The following is a 19,735-nucleotide window of genomic DNA, read 5'->3' as shown; positions in this document are numbered from 1 at the left end:
TCTGGGGAACTGCGTCATCACCGCGCGCCATCTTCATCGCTTTCTTCAGGGCCTGTTGCGCCCCAACGGCATCACTTTCTTCAGGGCCTGTTGCGCCCCAGCGGCATCGCTTTCTTCAGGGCCTGTTGCACCCCACCGGCATCGCTTTCTTCAGGGCCTGTTGCGCCCCAACGGCATTGCTTTCTTCAGGGCCTGTAGCGCCCCACCCACATCGCTTTCTTCAGGGCCTGTTGAGCCCCATTCCTTCCTGGAGTAGCGAGACTTCAGGACAGCCGCCTCAGCGACCTCTGCGCGGACACGCTCACGAAACCAGCAGTCCCTGGAAGGCTAAGTGGCATTATAGTTTTGTTAAGATTGTTGAGTCCCTGCGTGGACTGTTTGTTTTTGTCCTTAATTTTATGTTGGTTCAGCCAAGCCCAGTGGCTACAGTTAGATAAAAGTTATTTCGCAAACCGCCATTCGTCTAGTGTCTCGTCACTGCATCCTGCGAACCTGCTCAACCCTACACCTCCACAAGTAAACTCACACGTTACATGATGAGAAAATTGCAAAGGGACAGGATTACCAGAAGAATAAATACGATTCGAAACACATCAGGACATTTGCAGACGCATCTGCAAAACATTGCGGATGTCTTTGCAAATTTTTTCAAAAGTTATATAACTTGGATCAGGACCCTGTGAATCAATCCCCTAACCAAACTGCTATAAATTCTTTTTTAGCTGGCCTAAATCTTCCTCGAATAGATAAATCAGATCTAGATATATTGAATAAACCCATTACCATAGAGGAAATTGACAAGACTATTCTAAAACTTAAATCATTAAAATCACCAGGGCCAGATGGATTCGCCAATGAGTACTACCAACTATTTTCCAAAACCCTTACTCCCCATTTAAAGGTTCTTTACGATCAAGTGGCAATTACTGGTTCCTTTCCAAAGAACATGTTGGAGGCCACCATAATTCTAATACCAAAAGAGAAAGCAGAACTAGTGAATGTGAAGGATTTTAGGCTCATCTCCCTAATTAATGAAGATATTAAAATACTTTCCAAAATCTTAGCAGAACGGCTTAAGAATGTTTTACCTAATATGATCAAATTTGGTGGTAGACAAGCAGCAGATGGCACGAGAAGAGTTATTAATTTACTCAACTTGATCAAGAAATCTATTGTTCCCTCCCTATTTTTAGCCTTAGCCGCCGAAAAGGCATTTGACAGAGTTAATTGGCTGTACCTTCAAAATGTCTTGTTTAAATTTGGCTTTGATGACCACTTTGTTTCTAAAATATTCTCCCTATATTCTAATCCAAATGCCAAAATCTATGTAAATAACCATTTATCCAAGTCCTTTAATAAAGCGAATGGAACTAGACAAGGGTGCCCTCTTTCTCCCTTATTATTTGCAATGGCAATAGAGCCGTTGGCAGAAACAATTAGGTCAATTCCCTCAATATCTGGATACAATACCAAAAGTCAGACCCATAAATTAAGCCTCTTTGTGGACGATCTGTTTTAAAATTAATAAGGGAAAATCTAAAGTAATGCCATTCAATGTTCCGCAAGATGAAATTAAAGCAGTATTGGCTATGACTAACTTTCAGTTAGAAACACAAACCTTAACATATCTAGGTATTGACGTTACGAATATTGGTGGTAAAATCTATCATATTACCCAAGATACTTTATATTTTCCACTCTATCACTCTGAAAATTACTTTAAAACTCATAAATAAGCTGCAAGAATTAATTAAATTATTTATCTGGGGCAATAAAAAATCAAGAGTAGCGCATACTATTCTTTTTAGAAGTAAGAAACATGGAGGTCTGGCGCTACCTAATATTGGGGCCTATTACCAGGCAACCTTGGCTAAGAATAGCCAGCAATGGTTTAAGTCAGGAGAGCAGCCAACATGGATGGATCTTGAATTAGCAAGTAGAAATTATAGACCTTTACAAAGCGTATTTTTTAATAAATCTCATAGTCCTTTTTTAGAAAGGCAAAGTCACTTCAATACTGAGCTCAACATATTCCACAAGAAGGTATATCATGTGGAAAAAAAAGTGAAAATAAGAGAAAATATTCATTGTTAAAAAATGATTCTTTATTAAATCTTATTAAAAAGAGAACTTAAAAAGACAGGGCAAAAGGCCTCCAAAAAAAAGGGGGATAGGCTGCAGCAAAATAGTATACAATGATGTAAAAAAATAATAATACACACACAATAATAACCCTGTAGATTTAAATATAAATACAAAAATGGTTCTTGCATGCAAAGGTAATAATAATTCCTGCCAGAGTCAGTGTACCTGTTAGGAATCTGGTGTCTACAATACCTATGCAGGAACACAGATCCTCACATTTGTCTCCAGAGGCTAAGTCCTTCGTCCCTTCTTCTGAGCATGCTTATGGGATGAGCTCCCATTGGACTTCAGGAGTCAGGTGCTCAGGTCCTGCTCCTGATTCCATTGGTTATGCTCAGGGCTCTGGAGATTTCCGGCAGGTCCCGTACGCTATAAAAAGTGCGCATGGCCATTCCGCCATGCGCTAGTATTTTTCATACTGCTGCTGTGTGTATGGTGATGGATGCTTGGACTGGTGGATGACTTATTATGAAACCCCTTCCCTCTGATAATATGAGTGAGTGATTGGGCAGCCGCCAGTAGCAGCGCTAGCGCCAGCACGCTCCAGCCATACCTTTTGCAGCAGCTAAGCGTCCTGCATTGCGCCAGCGTTCTTGCAGCGCCTTGCTTGTGGCTCTGTTCACGCCACGCTGCGGTTGCAGCCTCCTGGGTGTTCACAGTTGCGACACCTGGTACCTTAAGTTTTACGATAGGTCTAGAGGGGATAGTCCTGGTGTGTAAGGCTATTTCTGTGACCTTTAATACCGTGTCCACATCGCTGAAGTCTGTGACCCTAAACAGATTCAGCGGTATTTATGTTTTGTTAGAAGCTCTGTGCATATAACAGAGTCTGCTTTGGTGCACTGACTGCAGCTAAAGTACTGTGCACATCTCCGCCTGAGTGCCCTGCCTCTTTCAGCAGCGGTTTTGTCATCTACCGCACGGTGGACCCCGAGCGGTGAACGCACTTTATTTTAATTTTATTTAGTGCGTTCCACCGCTCATAACAGCACCATAGTTGATGACAATGAACACATTGCTTGTTACTACTAGGTTTTGCAAAAAAGGCAATATTGCACTTTGCCCATGTGGCTGTGGAAAAAGTAGATGTAAATTAGATGTAAATATAAAGAGGTGTTGATATGCAAATTAATCACTGCAGGGTTCAACATGCCTCAGTAGACAAAAGCCATTGTTTGTTACTGCTGAGTATCTGCAAAGGAAACAGTATTGCACATTGCCCATGTGACTATTAGTGTCCTGAGTGTGCTAAAGGGATAATGAGTAAAATGTGCCAGGGAGCTGCACAGAGTATAATAGAAATAAAGTGTCTGGTATAAACCTGGGACTGGTTGTTAGTACCTGAGTTAGAAGAATGGGCTGGATTCGGTGCAGCGTCCACCGGTAACAGCTGAGGGAATGCCGCAGGAGTCTCCCCCCGCCCAACGAGCGCCATTTCGCTATGTAGCTTCTTCCAGGGGCCTTTTGCCCTGTCTTTTTAAGTTCTCTTTTTAATAATATTTAATAAAGAATCATTTTTTAACAATCAATATTTTCTCTTATTTTCCCTTTTTTTCCACATGATATACCTTCTTGTGGAAAGCGTATTTTTTAGTCATATTCTAGAGCTTATGATTAGACGTCACTCTAATCCGATTTTGCACGCCATATTGTATGCCTGGTTGAAATTTTCTAAATTAAAAAGGAAGGAAAATAGAATAACTTCTTTAAAAAAATTTCCTCTTAAACTCTTTGCTATAATATTTCAGTCGCCTATACCTAGTGTCTGGTTCGACTCAAACGTCACGAAAGTAGGAGATGTTTGGGACGGTGGTCGGGTATCTTCCTTTTCCGAGATCAAGGAGAAATTTCATATACCAACTGGGGAGTTCATTTCGTATCAGATATTAAGAGACAATCTTCTGCAACTAATATGTAGAAGATCCCTGAACCTAGATGTTGTGGCTTCATTAGTTAACAATAGTAATTCTAAATTTGGTTGGACTCTTAAAAATATATACTGTCGACTCAATGGAGATGTTACCTTCACAAAGCATATTTATATGGAAAGGTGGGAGGCAGATTTGAGTAAAGTTTTTAACCGAGAGCAATGGGAGTACACCATAGACCATACATACACTCACTGGCCACTTTATTAGGTACACCTGTCCAACTGTGTGTTAAGACTTAATTTCTAATCAGCCAATCACATGGCGGCAACTCAGTGCATTTAGGCATGTAGACATGGTCAAGACAATCTCCTGCAGTTCAAACCGAGCATCAGTATGGGGAAGAAAGGTGATTTGAGTGCCTTTGAACGTGGCATGATTGTTGGTGCCAGAAGGGCTGGTCTGAGAATTTCAGAAACTGCTGATCTACTGGGATTTTCACGCACAACCATCTCTAGGGTTTACAGAGAATGGTCCGAAAAAGAAAAAAAATCCAGTGAGCGGCAGTTCTGTGGCCGGAAATGCCATGTTGATGCCAGAGGTCAGAGGAGAATGGGCAGACTGGTTCGAGCTGATAGAAAGGCAACAGTGACTCAAATTGCCACCCGTTACAACCAAGGTAGGCAGAAGAGCATCTCTGAACGCACAGTGCGTCGAACTTTGAGGCAGATGGGCTACAGCAGCAGAAGACCACACTGGGTACCACTCCTCTCAGCTAAGAACAGGAAACTGAGGCTACAATTTGCACAAGCTCATCGAAATTGGACAGTAGAAGATTGGAAAAACGTTGCCTGGTCTGATGAGTCTCGATTTCTGCTGCGACATTCGGATGGTAGGGTCAGAATTTGGCGTAAACAACATGAAAGCATGGATCCATCCTGCCTTGTATCAACGGTTCAGGCTGGTGGTGGTGGTGTCATGGTGTGGGGAATTTTTTCTGGGCACTCTTTGGGCCCCTTGGTACCAATTGAGCATCGTTGCAACGCCACAGCCTACCTGAGTATTGTTGCTGACCATGTCCATCCCTTTATGACCACAATGTACCCAACATCTGATGGCTACTTTCAGCAGGATAATGCGCCATGTCATAAAGCTCGAATCATCTCAGATTGGTTTCTTGAACATGACAATGAGTTTACTGTACTCAAATGGCCTCCTCAGTCACCAGATCTCAATCCAATAGAGCATCTTTGGGATGTGGTGGAACGGGAGATTCGCATCAGGGATGTGCAGCCGACAAATCTGCGCCAACTGTGTGATGCCATCATGTCAATATGGTCCAAAGTCTCTGAGGAATGCTTCCAGCACCTTGTTGAATCTCTGCCACGAAGAATTGAGGCAGTTCTGAAGGCAAAAGGGGGTCCAACCCCTTACTAGCATGGTGTACCTAATAAAGTGGCCAGTGAGTGTATAGAGCCATTGTATTTATGGCACTGCAGGAGACTTACTATAAAGTATTGGTCCGATGGTACTACACACCTACGAGACTAGCTCATATAAGTAGTGAAATCTCCTCCCTATGCTGGAGGGGTTGTACTTTTCCTGGGAACTTATTTCACCTCTTTTGGAGTTGCCCTAAGTTGAAAAATGTATGGACAGATACTAAAAAACATGTCAATTTATTATCGTCAAATACCATTGATGTTTCTCCCCAGATGGTGATCTTATCCTTGAATATGGAAGGGGTGGATGCCTCCATCAGATATGTACTGATACATGTATTTACAGTGGTTAAGAATTTGATTGCTTTGTGGTGGAAAAAGCCAGAAGCACCTTCATTCTCAGTCATTCTTGATACTCTACGCTCACATAGTCAGATAGAGGAATGACTTGCGTTCACTAATAACGTTTTGCATAAATATCATCTAAAATGGGCGGTTTGGAATTCTATATATATGTAATGTTGTTAGATTATTTTGTTACATACCTGGAGTCTGGATTGAAGTTTATATACTCTAATTTTAGTGTGGAGTTCTCTATTTTTTATTTCTTTCCTTTTCCCTTTTTCTTGTTACCCCTGTCTTCCCTATATTTCATAAAATCTCAATAAATATATTTGAAAAGAAAAGTGAAAAAAAGTGAAACTCATATTATATAAAGTCATTACAAAAACAGAAAAAAAAAACTGGCATTTCGGGCATTTCAATTCTTGTTCTAAGGGTCTAAAGGGTAACATTTCTCTTTGTGGAAAGTAAAATACCGGCTCTGGCATGCCAAGTTGAGGCTAATTTCACACTTGCTTTTTTTTGCAGCGCGGTTTTCCCGCAAAAAAACGCATTGAAAAAACGCATAGAAAAGCATACAACTGCTGCGTTTTTTTCAAGCATTTTTATGAGCATGCATGAAAAAAACGCAGCGCTTTTATGCGTTTGTATGCGTTTTTAGTGCGTTTTTACCGCGTTTGCGTTTTTTCCAAACATTAGGTGGCCCCTCACACTAACCCAAACCATGACTTTACTAACCCTAACCCTGACCCTAACCCTAACCCTGACCCTAACCCTAACCCTGACCCTAAGCCTAACCCTGACCCTAACCCTAACCCTAACCCTGACCCTAACCCTGACCCTAACCCTAACCCTGCCCTAACCCTAACCCTGACCCTAACCCTGACCCTGACCCTAACCCTAACCCTGACCCTGACCCTAACCCTAACCCTAACCCTGACCCTAACCCTAACCCTGACCCTAACCCTTAACCAAACCATACTTAACCCTAACCCAAACCCTAAACCCTAACTAACCCTAACCCTGACCCTAACCCTAACCCTGACCCTAACCCTAACCCTGACCCTAAACCCCCTTAACTAACCCTAACTTTAACCCAAACCCCTAAATTCCATTGTCCAACTAATGGTAAAAAGAAAAACGCATGCGCAAAAAAACGCATACATAAGCATGCCAATGCGCACATATGCGCACCCATAGACTTATAATGGGTGTCTTGCTGTAAAAAAACGCATTGCGCGCGCATGCGTTTTTTTGAGGCAAGTCGGACGCCCAAAAAATGCAACAGGATGCATTTTGTGCGTCCGAGCGCATACCGCAAAAAAACGCATGCGCGGAAAAACGCGTACAAACGCATGTGTATGCGCACATAAGCGCATCCCATGCAAAGTATAGGAAAAAAAACGCATGCGCTATTTAGCGCTAAAATACCGCGAAAAAAAACGCAAGTGTGAAACCAGCCTAAGAAGGATTATTTTCTGTGCATTGCTCTGCTGGGAAATTTCATATGCAAATTGCATCGTCAAAGAGGAAGAGAACTTGAACTCTATAGTGCCACTGACAAGTTCCTTTTAACAAGTCTTAAAATGTGACTTAGGACAAAAGCCAAATCAGAATCTCAGTTTGCAGACACGCTGTTTTTGGGTATTGCCCCTCGTCAGTGCAAAGTATGAGAACCGATTTGGCTAGGTGAGAGGCTCTAGACTGAGGCCCTTGATTTTTTTTAATGATTTCTGGACTACTAATAGATTTTAAACATCGGGGCAGTTTGTTTTCTATTAGGTAGTCATCCCCTGAGGAAGAAGTGTTATACTTCGAAACGCGTAGGGAATAAAGGGTTAATTCATTAACCTGGTTTGGATATGAAATCTGTCTGGCAGCGCACCTAAAAGTCCAAGAATTTATTCCAAAGATTCTATTAGGTAGTGACATTTTAAAACTTCACTGCATACATAAGCAGCTGCACGACATCATGCTTCCTGAGGGAGCTAGAAGCCTGCTAACAGACACAGCTAAACAAATCAGAGAAAGAAATGATTTTTTACCATCTTTGCCTTCCCAATCTCTCCATACAAAGCTCTGAACAAGCACACAGTACACAGTAATAGGAAACAAAAGATTCAAAGATTCTGATGGTCCTTCTCTTAAGTTCGCAGGGCACTACATCAATTTCATATTTTGAATAATTTGACCACAGAAGAGTGTTCCATTTTACTTGAGTCCATTTTATATTAGCTTTTGGAGCACCCGCCAGGGCCATGGGGATACTCGGTACCGGGCCTGTTCTTAAGGGGATATGTCCCGGCAGCAGTGACCCGGTCCGTGGCCCTGGGCATCCAATGAAAATGATGATAAAAGGGGAATAAAGTTTATAAGATATAGTTTGTGACCCCACCTGTGGTATTCGGCAAGGGATAGCAGATGCTGCTTAAAGAGACCGCTGGGGCTGATGGTGATGCAGCAGAGTTGGTACAGCTCTCCACAGGTAGAGCTAAGTTCCAGGGCACTTATGGTGATAAAGATAGTGGTGATAGTTGTAGTGCAGAGTGATGGTTGTAGTGCAGAGGGGATGGTGCAGTAAATAACTCTGAGGACACTGCAGGGTGCAGTCTTCACACTTTTACTCACGGTTTGTGGTGCAGTCCAGAGCACTGATTACAGATGGTAATGGAGATCCAGGCAGCCTGGAAGCAATTTGGGATCCCCTAAGCCAGATGGTGTTGGAGGCCTCCTTACTGCACTGTTCTCTGAGGTCCTTGCTGCCTGAAGCTATGCTCAGTTCTCTGTTCCTTACTGTTCTTTAGTCCTTGCCTGTATGGCAGGCAGCTTGAGCCTTTTAGAGGTGTCACTAGTGGTGGCTCCAGCTCTGGTATGCTGCTGTGCCTTCAGGTGTGTGATGGGACCAGGAAGCCTGCAGTCTGCTGCCCTCCGGATTTGACTGCTGGGACTGTTGTACCCTTGAGGCAACGGACTCCAGCGTCCGGTGTCAAGCGCTCTTCCCTGGGGTGAGCTTGATAACAGCTCCAATCCCCAGGCTTTCCTAAACTTCCACTTTCCTCCCTCTTCAATCTGCTCTTGGAACACAGCTCCTGTCCCTTGTACAGACTCTTCCAGACTGACTAACCCCACTTCCAGCCCAGGACTAATATGGAAGCTTTACTGAAACCAGGTTTTGAGCTCCCCCTTCTGGTCTGGAGTCAGGAAAGGTGTTGTATGCTGGTGTTATCTGGCTAGAGAAACCCTCCTTGCTTCCAGGCATGACATCACCCCCTGTGAGGGAGGCAATGCCACTGTGACAACCGGACTCCTGGGGTGCGACACTTTGGTCCAGAGAAGAAGGCAGCATTTATGCATTATGCTGATATATGGCATTAAAAATTACTTCTGGATCTCGTAAATAAGTTGAGTGCCAAGTTTTATTTTTGCTGTTTTCACCTTCCTAACCAGACCAAATTTTACAATTCTGACCACTGTTACTTTATATGGCAATAACTCTGGAATGCTTCAAAGTATCCCAGTGATTATGAGCCTGTTTTTTCATGACACATTGTACTTCATGTTAGTGGTAAATTTAGGTCGATACTTTTTGTGTTGATTTGTGAAAATATTTGAATTTTGGCTAAAATTTTGAAAATTTCTTTTCAAATTTTTAATTTTTATGCACTTAAGCTAGATGGTAATATCACACAACATAGTTAATAAATAATAACATTAACCGCGTGTCTAAATTACATAAGCATTCATTTTTAAGCATAATATTTATTTGCTAGGATGTTAGAAGGGTTAAAAGTTTATCAGCAATTTCTCAATTTTCCAATAGAATTTACAAAACCAATTTTTGTATGGATCACATCACATTTGAAGTGACTTTGAGGGGGGCCTATAGGACATAAAATGCCCAAAAGTTACACCAATTTAAAAACTGCACCCCTCAAACTGTTCAAAACCACATTCAGTAAGTATATTAACCCTACAGGTGCTCCACAGGAATTAAGGCAACGTGGAAGGAAAAAAGAAAAATTTTACCTTTTCCCACAAAAATGTTGACTTAGCCCCAAACTTTGCATTTACACAAGGGTAACAGGAGAAAATGTAAAATTTGTTGTCCAGTTTCTCTTGAGCATGCCGATACCCAATACATGCTGGAAAACTACTGTTTCAGGACATGGCAGAACTCGGAAGGGAAGAAGCACCGCTTGAAGCACATGCAATGTCCTAGAGCCCCTGATGTGCCAAAACAGTGGAAAACCCTCACAAGTGACCACACTTTGAAAACTACACCCCTCATGTAACTTATCTAGAGGTGTGGAAAGCACCTTTAACCACAATTTCCACCACCTCAAGCAAAACAGTAACAATGCAGTCACATGACATGAATCTGCATAACTAGTCATATGCAAAATACTTGTAAGTCAAATTTAGATATGAGATAGCCAAGATGATTGTGTATAAAATTATGGTATACAAGAATTGGATGGCTAGCACTCAACAACAAATTGGAATGACGGTGCAAGTGAAAGGAGCCAATGGTCCCATCAATAGTAATCCATAAAATCACTGCACACGTACAAATAGACAATATGCTTCAGGTGAAAATTTATTTGTAGTGGTTGGTGAAGCGACAATCAAATGACGTTTCGGCCAGATGATGGCCTTGATCACATAGTCGCTAGAAAAAAATAGAGATATACACAATAAGGAAAAAAGAAGTATATACAAAAAAAAAAATTCTTTTTTTTTTTTTACCATTAACGGTCTCTATTTTGTATATACTCATATCTCACCCCAATGTTTATTTCAGTACCAACCTAGAAATCAATTCTCAGGGTGCATCCCTCTACATATGATTGACGCATATATCTTGGTATTCATTATATAATCTCAATCTTGACAATATATGCTATTTGCTTGTCTAACCACAAATAGATTTTACCATATTAATTTTAAGTACATAGCTTTGATGAATATGCAGCACACTTATTGTTTTTATGCATTTGATGAAACCTTTACTCACATACCTCTTAATTGGTGATCAAAAATACTCATTAGTTATATCCCTCCTACATTGTGATCTACATAATCCATAATCACATTGTGAATAATATTTTTATCTCAAATGTACATAGAGACTGTCATACAATCTCAACTTGTCTAATATTTTGCACATTATCCCTTACAGGATATATTTTACCACTTGATATACCATATTACAGGGTCATAATCTGTCTTTTCTCCTATGATGCTTCATTATAAAGGGTAGGCAAACTCATAAACGGTTATCTGATTGGACTAAACTCATATCTCATTGTATCAGAGTATATCATCCTAACATCCTCTTCTTCTATCTCCTCTTCCTCCAAAAGATGCTTCTCTATGAATGTGATACGTATCCTTTGGCAGCTATACAATGTTCTCATCATTAACGCCTGGGACATGCTTTTTTATGGCTTTGAATATATATTGTAAATATTGAATGCATATACTGTATGTTCCATTTTTGTCTTATTGCATATACTTCTTTTTTCTTATTGTGTATATCTCTATTTTTTTCTAGCGACTATGTGACCAAGGCCATCATCTGTCGCTTCACCAACCACTACAAATAAAGTTTCACCTGAAGCATATTTTCCATTTATAAAATTATGGTAGTCACACGTTCGAAGCTGTAGTGGATGGTGAGATATGGAGCTTGAAAATCAAACGTTCAAAACATTGTTACACTTTTGCTCAACTCTGTATATCAGGATTTCCATCTAAATCTCCAAATGACGTAATTCAGATGAAACCCCACTGTCCTGTGACTGATTGCACTTTTGTACAAGCTTAAAAAGATTGAAACTGCTGTATCACAGGCGAGACAGAGTTCACAGTCTCTCCATCTGCCTCATTATAGGGAATCTTCCACTGGGGTTCCATTTGAATCACATATTTCAGAGATTTCCATGGAAATTGTGTTGTAAGTGCTCAATGACACGTTTTGGCAATTTTTAGCTGCTTATCAAAATATATCCAACTTACAGTTACAGAATCAATATAAGCTTTAATTGAATGGTATTCACATTTGAATTGAAGTAAAGGTTTAGGAATTACAGCTCTAATATGTAGCAGCCTCTTTTTCAAGGGACCAAAGGTAATTGGACAATTATCTTAAAAGTTCTTTAATGGGTTGCATGGGCTTTTTACTTATCTATCATCAATTAAGCAGGCAAAAGGTATGGCACTGATTCCAGTTGTGGCATTTGCATTTGAAAACTGTTGTTGTGAATCCACAACATGCAGTCAAAGGAACTCTCAATGGAAGAGAAACAGAAAATCACTAGGCTGAAAAAAGAAGAAATCCATCAGAGAGATAGCAGAAATGTTAGGAGTGACAAAATCAGCAGTTTTGTACATTCTATAAAAAAGAGGGCACTGATGCGCTTGGGAACTCAAAAAAGCAAGGATGGCCACAGAAGACAACACTTCAAAACATCCATCCAAGTAAAGAACACTCTCCATGAAGTAGGTGTTTCAGAGTCTTAGTCTGCCATAAGCAGAAGTCTTCATGAGAACAAATATAGAGAGTTAGTCTTAAAAATAGAAAGGCCAGATTAGACTTTGACAAAAAAAATCTAAAGAAGCCAGCCTAGTTCCAAAAAAGTATTCTTTGGACAAATGAAATTAAGATCAACCTGTACCAGAATGATGGTAAAAAGAAAGTATGGAGAAGGCTTGGAACAATTTATGATTAGAGATGGGAGAACCAGAACAGTAAAGTTTGGGGTCCGTACCAAACACCTAGTGTTTGAGCACAGACCTCAAACACGGACTTCTCCAGGAAGTCCTTGTTACTGTTCAGGTTCAGCACCTGGAACATTGAGTGTTTCCCCTCACTGTCATCTGCATGACGGCATGAGAAACACCTGCGACTCCCATACTGTCAGATGACAGCATGAGCAAGCAGCTGTGACCGTCAGTCATTGAAGCTGCGTTCACACTCTTCACTGTGAGCTGGGATGATGAACTGCGGTGACCTCAACGAGATCACTGTGAGCAACTTGATAATTTTCGCGGTGATCTCATTGAGATCACCACAGTTCATTGGGCTGCTCACAGTGAAATGTGGGAATACAGCTTCAATGACCAGCGGTGAACTCTATGATGTCACTGCTAGACACTGAAGCTCCCCTCCGTGAGGGATATAGTTGTTTATTATTTTTCTTCTTTAGAGGGGGCAGGGACTTCAATTGAATGGACTTAAGGTGAGCATTTTTGTTGTTTATTATTTACTGTTTCTTACAGGTGACAAGGGCTTCAATGGAATCGTCATAAGGTGAGTGTAACTTTGTTTGTTATTTTTAAACAAATTTATAAAACGGTGTTGATTTTTATTTCAAATACAGGACTTTACTTTGGGTGTTTTTTATTTACAATATTACATCAAGCTCAAACCCTGGGCTTGATGTCACCTGGCAACACCAAGATAACATCAACCCCACAACCATTACCCGACTTGCCATGACCACAGGGCAGGTGAGAGCCCAGAGTAATGCTGCTTCCTGATTATAGTGATTGAATCCATTGGGAGTTTCATCCGGATCCCGTCATTTGGAGATTTAGATGGAAATCCCATTGTTAGTGCTCAGTGTAGAGCACATGATAAATGTGAACCAAAATGTTATGCAAAAAGGTTCAACTCAATTCACAAAAAAAGCAAGTCCCACTCAGATTAACGGATATATATAAGGGCTTAAACAATAGCGGGGTATCTGTGTAAATAGCCGAAATACGTGAATCATGCAGAACCCCAGACAGAAGATTTTCTAGGTAGATGAGGCAGATGCAGGTCAATGTGGACACCGTCTGGCCTATGATCTGGTGTTGTCTGTGTTTTTAAGTGTGCATAAAAGCACAGTCAGCCACAGTTTTGTGCACCTCTGAAAAGAAGTACACTGCTGAACAGAGGCCAGATGGAGCCCAGAGTAATGCTGCTTCCTGATTATAGTGATTGAATCCATTGGGAGTTTCATCTGGATCCCGTTATTTGGAGATTTAGATGGAAATCCCATTGTTAGTGCTCAGTGTAGAGCACATGATAAATGTGAACCAAAATGTTATGCAAAAAGGTTCAACTCAATTCACAAAAAAAGCAAGTCCCACTCAGATTAATGGATATATATAAGGGCTTAAACAATACTGGTAACGCAAAGGCTCTGAAAAAGCTAAATGGCTTCCCCAACAAGAAATCCAGCGAATTCTGAGCTCCTAAATCCAAATGTTCCCCTATCGAGCCCCAGTGTGCCTAAGTCACATTTACAGTAGCATCCAAATGTTTGTCACTACTGTACCAATGGAAGCCCGCTTAATTTACGGGGTGTGTGTCTTCAGTAGCACAAGCTGGTCACAATGTACAAGCACTATAAGGTACATCCACTACAACATACTGAGCACTACAATGTATGGGCACTACAACGTACTGGGCTCTAAAATGTATAGGGCACTACGATGGCAAAATTGCAATTTCACTCAGTAACATTATTATTATTTTAAAATATTTTTACATCTAATGCTGTTTGTTTCTGGAAAACAACCATGTAGTCAAAATCATTACTACACCTGTAGATAAATTCCTAGAGGACTGTAATTTCCAAAATTAGGTCACTTGATTGTTGATTCTGCTGTTATGGAACTTTAGGGGATCTGTATATGGAGTCCCCAAACTATTCTGGATAATTTGTTCTCTGAGAGTCAAATAGCACTCTTTCCCTCCTGAGTCTCGCCATGTGGCTAAACAGCACTGTACATGTACATTTGGGATATTGCCACGTTCAGCAGTAATTGTGTGATAAATTTTGGTGCCATTTTTTTCAATTTCCCCGTGTGAAAATGTAAAATCTGGGGCTAAAACAATTTTTTTGTGGTAATAATGTAATTATTTTTTTTCACCACCCAATCACATAAGATTCCTTGACACACCTGTAGTATCAATATGATCACTACACCCTTAAATGCATTCTTTGAGGGGTGTAGCTTGAAAAATGGGGTCACTTATGGGAGGGTTCTGCTGTTCTATCTCTTCAGGGGCCCTGCCAATCTAACATTGCATGTGCAAACCATAACAGCAAAATCTGCACCATAACATAGCGCGCCTCCTTCCCTTCTGAGCTTTGTACTGTGCCTCAAAAGAAGTTTTTCACCACATATGGGGTATTGGGGTACACAGGAAAATTATGCAACAAATTTTAACATTTGTTTTCTCCTGTTCACCCTTGTGAAAATGAAAATTTGGGGCTAAAGCAACATTTTTGTGGGAAAAATTTCACTTTTTTATTTTCGCAGCTGAATATTATAAAACTCTATGAAGCATCAGTGGGTTTAACGTGCTCACCACACCTCTAGGTAAGTTCTACTGTTTAGGCACATCAGGGGCTCTCCAGACACAACATAGCATCCACTACCTATGCCAGCCAATTTTGCACTACAAAAGCCAAATGATGATACTTCCCTACCGAACCCTGCTGTGTACCCAAACAGTAGTTTTTCATCACATATGGCGTATTGGTGTACTAAGGAGAAACTGCACAACAAATTGGGTTGCCCATTTTCTTTTGTTACCCTTAAGAATATTTAAAACTTAGAGCTAAAACTTTTTTGGGGAAAAATCTTAAATTTCATTTTCACGACTCAACTTACTAAAATTCTGTGAAGAGCCTGTAGGTTCAAAGTGCTCAGCACACATCTAGATAAATTCCTTGAGGAGTGTAGTTTCCAAAACAGGGTCACTTGTGCAGGTTTCCACTGTTAAGGCACATCAGGGGCTCTGCAGACACGACATGATCCACTATCTGTACCAGACAATTTTGCTCTCCAAAAGTCATAATGGTGCTCCTTCCATTCCAATTGTTACTATGCACCCAAATAGTAATTTTCCACCACATATGAGCTAAAGCAACATTTTTGTGAGAAAAATTAAAATTTTCATTTTTTCCTTTTACATTGCTGTAATTCTTCAGAAGTACCTAAAGGGGTAATAAACTTTTTGAATGTGGTTTTGAGAACTATGAAGGATGCAGTTTTTAAACTGGTATCTGTTTGGAGTATTTTCTGTCACAATTAAAAGTCACTTCAAACTTGATGTGGTCCCTAAAAAATTGGTTTTATAAATTTTGTTGGAAAAGTGAGAAGTTGCTGGTAAATTTTTAACCCTTCTAATTTCCTAACAAAAAAAATATGTTTCAAAAATGATGCTGATTAGTGATGAGTGAGTGTGCTTGTTACTCGAGTTTTCCGAGCATGCTCGGTTTTCCTCCGAGTGTCTTGGGCATGCTCGTAGATTATGTTTGTGTCTCCGCAGCTGCATGATTTGAAGCTGCTAGACAGCCTGAATACATGTGGGGATTGCCTAAAAAACAGCACACTCATTCATCACTAATGCTGATATAAAGTAGACATGTGGGAAATGTTATTTATTAAATATTTTTTGTAATATATGGTAACTCTCTGGCTTATGGGCATAAAAATTTAAAGTTTGAAAATTGAAAAATTTTCTAAATATTTGCCAAATTTGCGATATTTTGACAGATAAATGCAAAAAAATTGACTTAAATTTACCACTACCATAAAGTACATTGTGTTGCAAAAATTCACTCTCAGAATCACTGGGATGCGTTGAAGCATTCCAGAGTTATTACCACAAAAAGTGACACTGGTCAGAATTGGAAAATTTGGCCTGGTCAGGAAGATCTAAACAGGCTTCAGCGTGAAGGGATTAATTAATTCATTAATTTTGAGTGATTTTTACATAACACACCAATACTATAATAATTAAAAACAGGGTGACATATTAGGTGATTTTTGCGAAGGATACTCTGTTAAAATTTTGCTTTACTATTATTACTTAGATGCTGTAAGCCAAAAACCTGTGATATGTTTAGATCTAAACAATCTGCATACACACAAAAATAAAATTGTTAGCAGGAAGGTAAACCATCGTTTAGGATTTTAGGGTTGACTTGTCATTTCTGTATACATTCAAATAGTATGAATGATAGCCAATAAGTCAAACAGTATATCAAATATGTATCTTACTGATCCAAAAAGCAGTCATGGTGTTATTATCAGTTCCTACATCCCCATGAAACCAGCATCTCCAAAAGAAGCCTTCATGATGAAGTAAAACTGGGTCGACAACCTACAGATGACAGAAAAAAAATACATAATAAAATATATAATGCTTATACTACAGCAAAACAAATTACGACAGAACACTGACAGTAGGAATAACACAAACCCCTTCTTGGTTTTTTGAACATTTTTCAACCTCCTTGGCAAGTAGCCAATAGTCTGATCCAAACGCCACCAAAAGGACTAAAATTCCCAAAGCACCAAAAAGGCCACCGAAAAAGATCCCAATGCTGAGCTTCATGCTTTATGTGGATATCAAGGTTTTAAATCGCAAACAATCCCTTCTAGATGAGATTTTTCTCCTCTGTTTGTTACGCAGTATGTCCTCTATCAGTTTGCAGGCAGCTAACTAGTACAGTGAAATATGGGTAAGGGCTGCTATTTTGGGATTTTGATCAAGCAGCTCTGCTATGTAGCTATGACTAGGGAGTGTCCAGTCAAAAATAACTGACCTTTTTTCAGAGTCAATGGACAGCACACAGGCTAGTTTCACTTCATCCACTGGTAAAATACAGGTCATCCAACAATATTCATTCCTTGTGGGAAGCTTAAAAAAGAGATCAGATTGATCAGATTGTACACTTCACTGTTTAATTTGTCGCAATTTAACAAACTAGCAACCTGTTTCCAATATGGTACAATACAGATTGTGATTTCCTCTACTATGCCTCCTAGAAATCTATGAATAAATTGGCAACTAGGTGTTACTATTCCACCTGTCAATTCACCATGCCTTTACACACCCTAGGGCTCCATTCATATAATCATATTTTCAGTCTGTGAAAAAAAACTAAAACCTAAAGAGCTAAACTGGAATATAAGTTGGCATGCATGCAACGTGTAGGAAAATGTGCCCACAGGCCACTAAACAGGCAAATCCTAAGATAAAAATGAAATGAGCAAATACCCTGCAGTAAATAAATAAATAGCATTAGTGCATGAAAATAACATACTGTAGCATACTTTGTTAACATAATTTTGATTAAAAAAAAACATAAAAGCCATCTCACCGCATCAACGTGACCCTATTCGGTACTAACCTCTAGTATTAAAACCTTACCATATGTCAAATAATGTAAATGTGAATAAGGACTGAGCAGGACTGAGACCCTGTGATAAAAACTAACAGCACTCAGATTAATATTGTGGCATCGGCGGTCGTGCCCGTCGCAGTCCCATCAGCAGCGGCACCCGCCGCAGCCTCCTCTTACCTGCGCTCCTCCACCCGCGCGCTCTCCCGTCCTGTCTCCCCCTCTGCTGTGGTCCCGGGCGTCTCCCTTAGGCCGCGGGCGTGCGCCCGACCGCTCTCTTTACCTCGCGGTGGGCGTCGCTGAGGGGCAGGGCTTGGTGACCCACTTCCTGGCATGAGGTATTTCAGGCGTCTTCCATAAGGGGAAGACGCCTGGTGATTGTGTGGTATTTCCTCCCTGCACTGTTCTGGCCGTCAATAGTTCAGCTATAGTTCTCTTGTCTCGTGTTTTCCTCTGTTCCTGCCTGCTTCGTCTCTGTCACTGGTTCTGCTGCTGTCCTCCCTGTTTGCCTCCGCCTCGTCCTCTCCGTGCATTCCCCGCTGTCTCCCCTGTCTATCCTCTGGTGTACGTGCCCCTGTGCTTCTCCTTCCTTTCCTAGGGCTCCAGTCCGCTGCTCATCCATTGCTATATTAACCCTTGGGGCTTCCACGTCTTCCTTCCCTCGCCTTCTGTGTCCCTCTCCTGCTGCCCCCTGCGGGTATTTGCTGCCTGGTTCCCTTTGTCCTTCCTTCCCTTGTACCCCCTGCTTAGGTACCCTAATCTCTGTTCAGCATCCCGGTCCCGCCTGTAGCCTTGCTTGTCCTTCGAGCCGTCCCTCTTGGTTCCGGCTGTTGCGGTTCCGACCCCTGTGGTCCTGCCCCTAACGATCCCTGTATAGGGGTCGGTCATCACCTGGCACTCTCGGTCCGGGGGCTCCAGATCCACGATCCAGAGGGTCCACTCTCGGATGTTGTCTGTGGGTCGCCCTCCCAGGGCCGTGGGGTACTCGATGCTGGGCCGGTATCAGTGGGATATGTCACAGCAGCAGTGACCCGGACCGTGGCCCTGGGCACCCAAGTAATGGGGAAATTGTGTATGGTGGAATGTAGTTAGATGGAATAGTTTGTGACGCCACCTGTGTTGTTCGGCAAGTGAGATGTTGGGCCGACGCTGCTTGCAGATCCTCTGGGGCAAATGATGGGTTGCAGCCAAGATGGTGAAGCTCCCCACAGGTGGAGCTGTAGCCCCAGGGCAGGGTAGATGTAGGGGAAGAGAGGCGCAGGCGGTGTAGAAGCTGGTACCCAGATGTAGCGGTGCTGAGTGTGTTGGCGCAAGAATCAATGGAGGACACCAGGGCTTGTAGTTCCAAAGCTTTACTCACAGTCTGTAGTACACACAGGTGCCGGCCTCCGTGCCATGTCCTCCAGGTCAGGGACTCCGCCAACCTCCAGACAAGATGGAATGCTCCCTTCCAACGCTCCGCCAACATGTGCCTTTCTGAACATCTCCTCTAATAGCGCCTTTTAGTGTGAAGATCTCCTAGTACTGAGATACACTGGAGTTCCTCCTAACAGATGTTCCCAAGAACTCTACTTGTATGGCAGACAGCTGTAGCCTGCTTCGGGGACTCCTTACTCCTGAGTCCCGGCTCTCTATCCGTGTTGCTGTTGTGCCCCCAAGTCTTAGATGGGAGTAGTGCATTTACAGCCCACTACTCCACCGGTGTCTGCTGCAGAACCATTAGAGTCCATACAACCTCGGGGAC

The 19,735-nt window shown here is 41.5% G+C and overlaps 1 protein-coding gene across 1 annotated transcript in view; it reads right to left on the bottom strand.

Annotated features, from left to right (window-relative positions):
• Positions 1-17,299, bottom strand: part of TMEM182 (transmembrane protein 182) — a 67,035-nt gene extending 49,736 nt beyond the window's left edge. Inside the window, exons 1-2 of the mRNA XM_073550652.1 lie at positions 17,067-17,299; positions 16,865-16,967 (exon numbers count right to left, since the gene is read on the bottom strand). Of these exons, the coding sequence (XP_073406753.1) occupies positions 16,865-16,967; positions 17,067-17,201 (238 nt within the window). The 5' untranslated portion in view covers positions 17,202-17,299. The remainder of the gene's footprint in view (positions 1-16,864; positions 16,968-17,066) is intronic.
• Positions 17,300-19,735: the final 2,436 nt, after the last annotated feature.

This window comes from Dendrobates tinctorius, unplaced genomic scaffold, assembly GCF_039654945.1.
Source record: "Dendrobates tinctorius isolate UK_male_01 unplaced genomic scaffold, ASM3965494v1 ptg000166l, whole genome shotgun sequence".
In the NCBI taxonomy this organism is placed as follows: Eukaryota; Metazoa; Chordata; class Amphibia; order Anura; family Dendrobatidae; genus Dendrobates; species Dendrobates tinctorius.
Note: the sequence above shows the minus strand (reverse complement) of the source record. Positions and strands in the feature narration are given on the sequence as shown.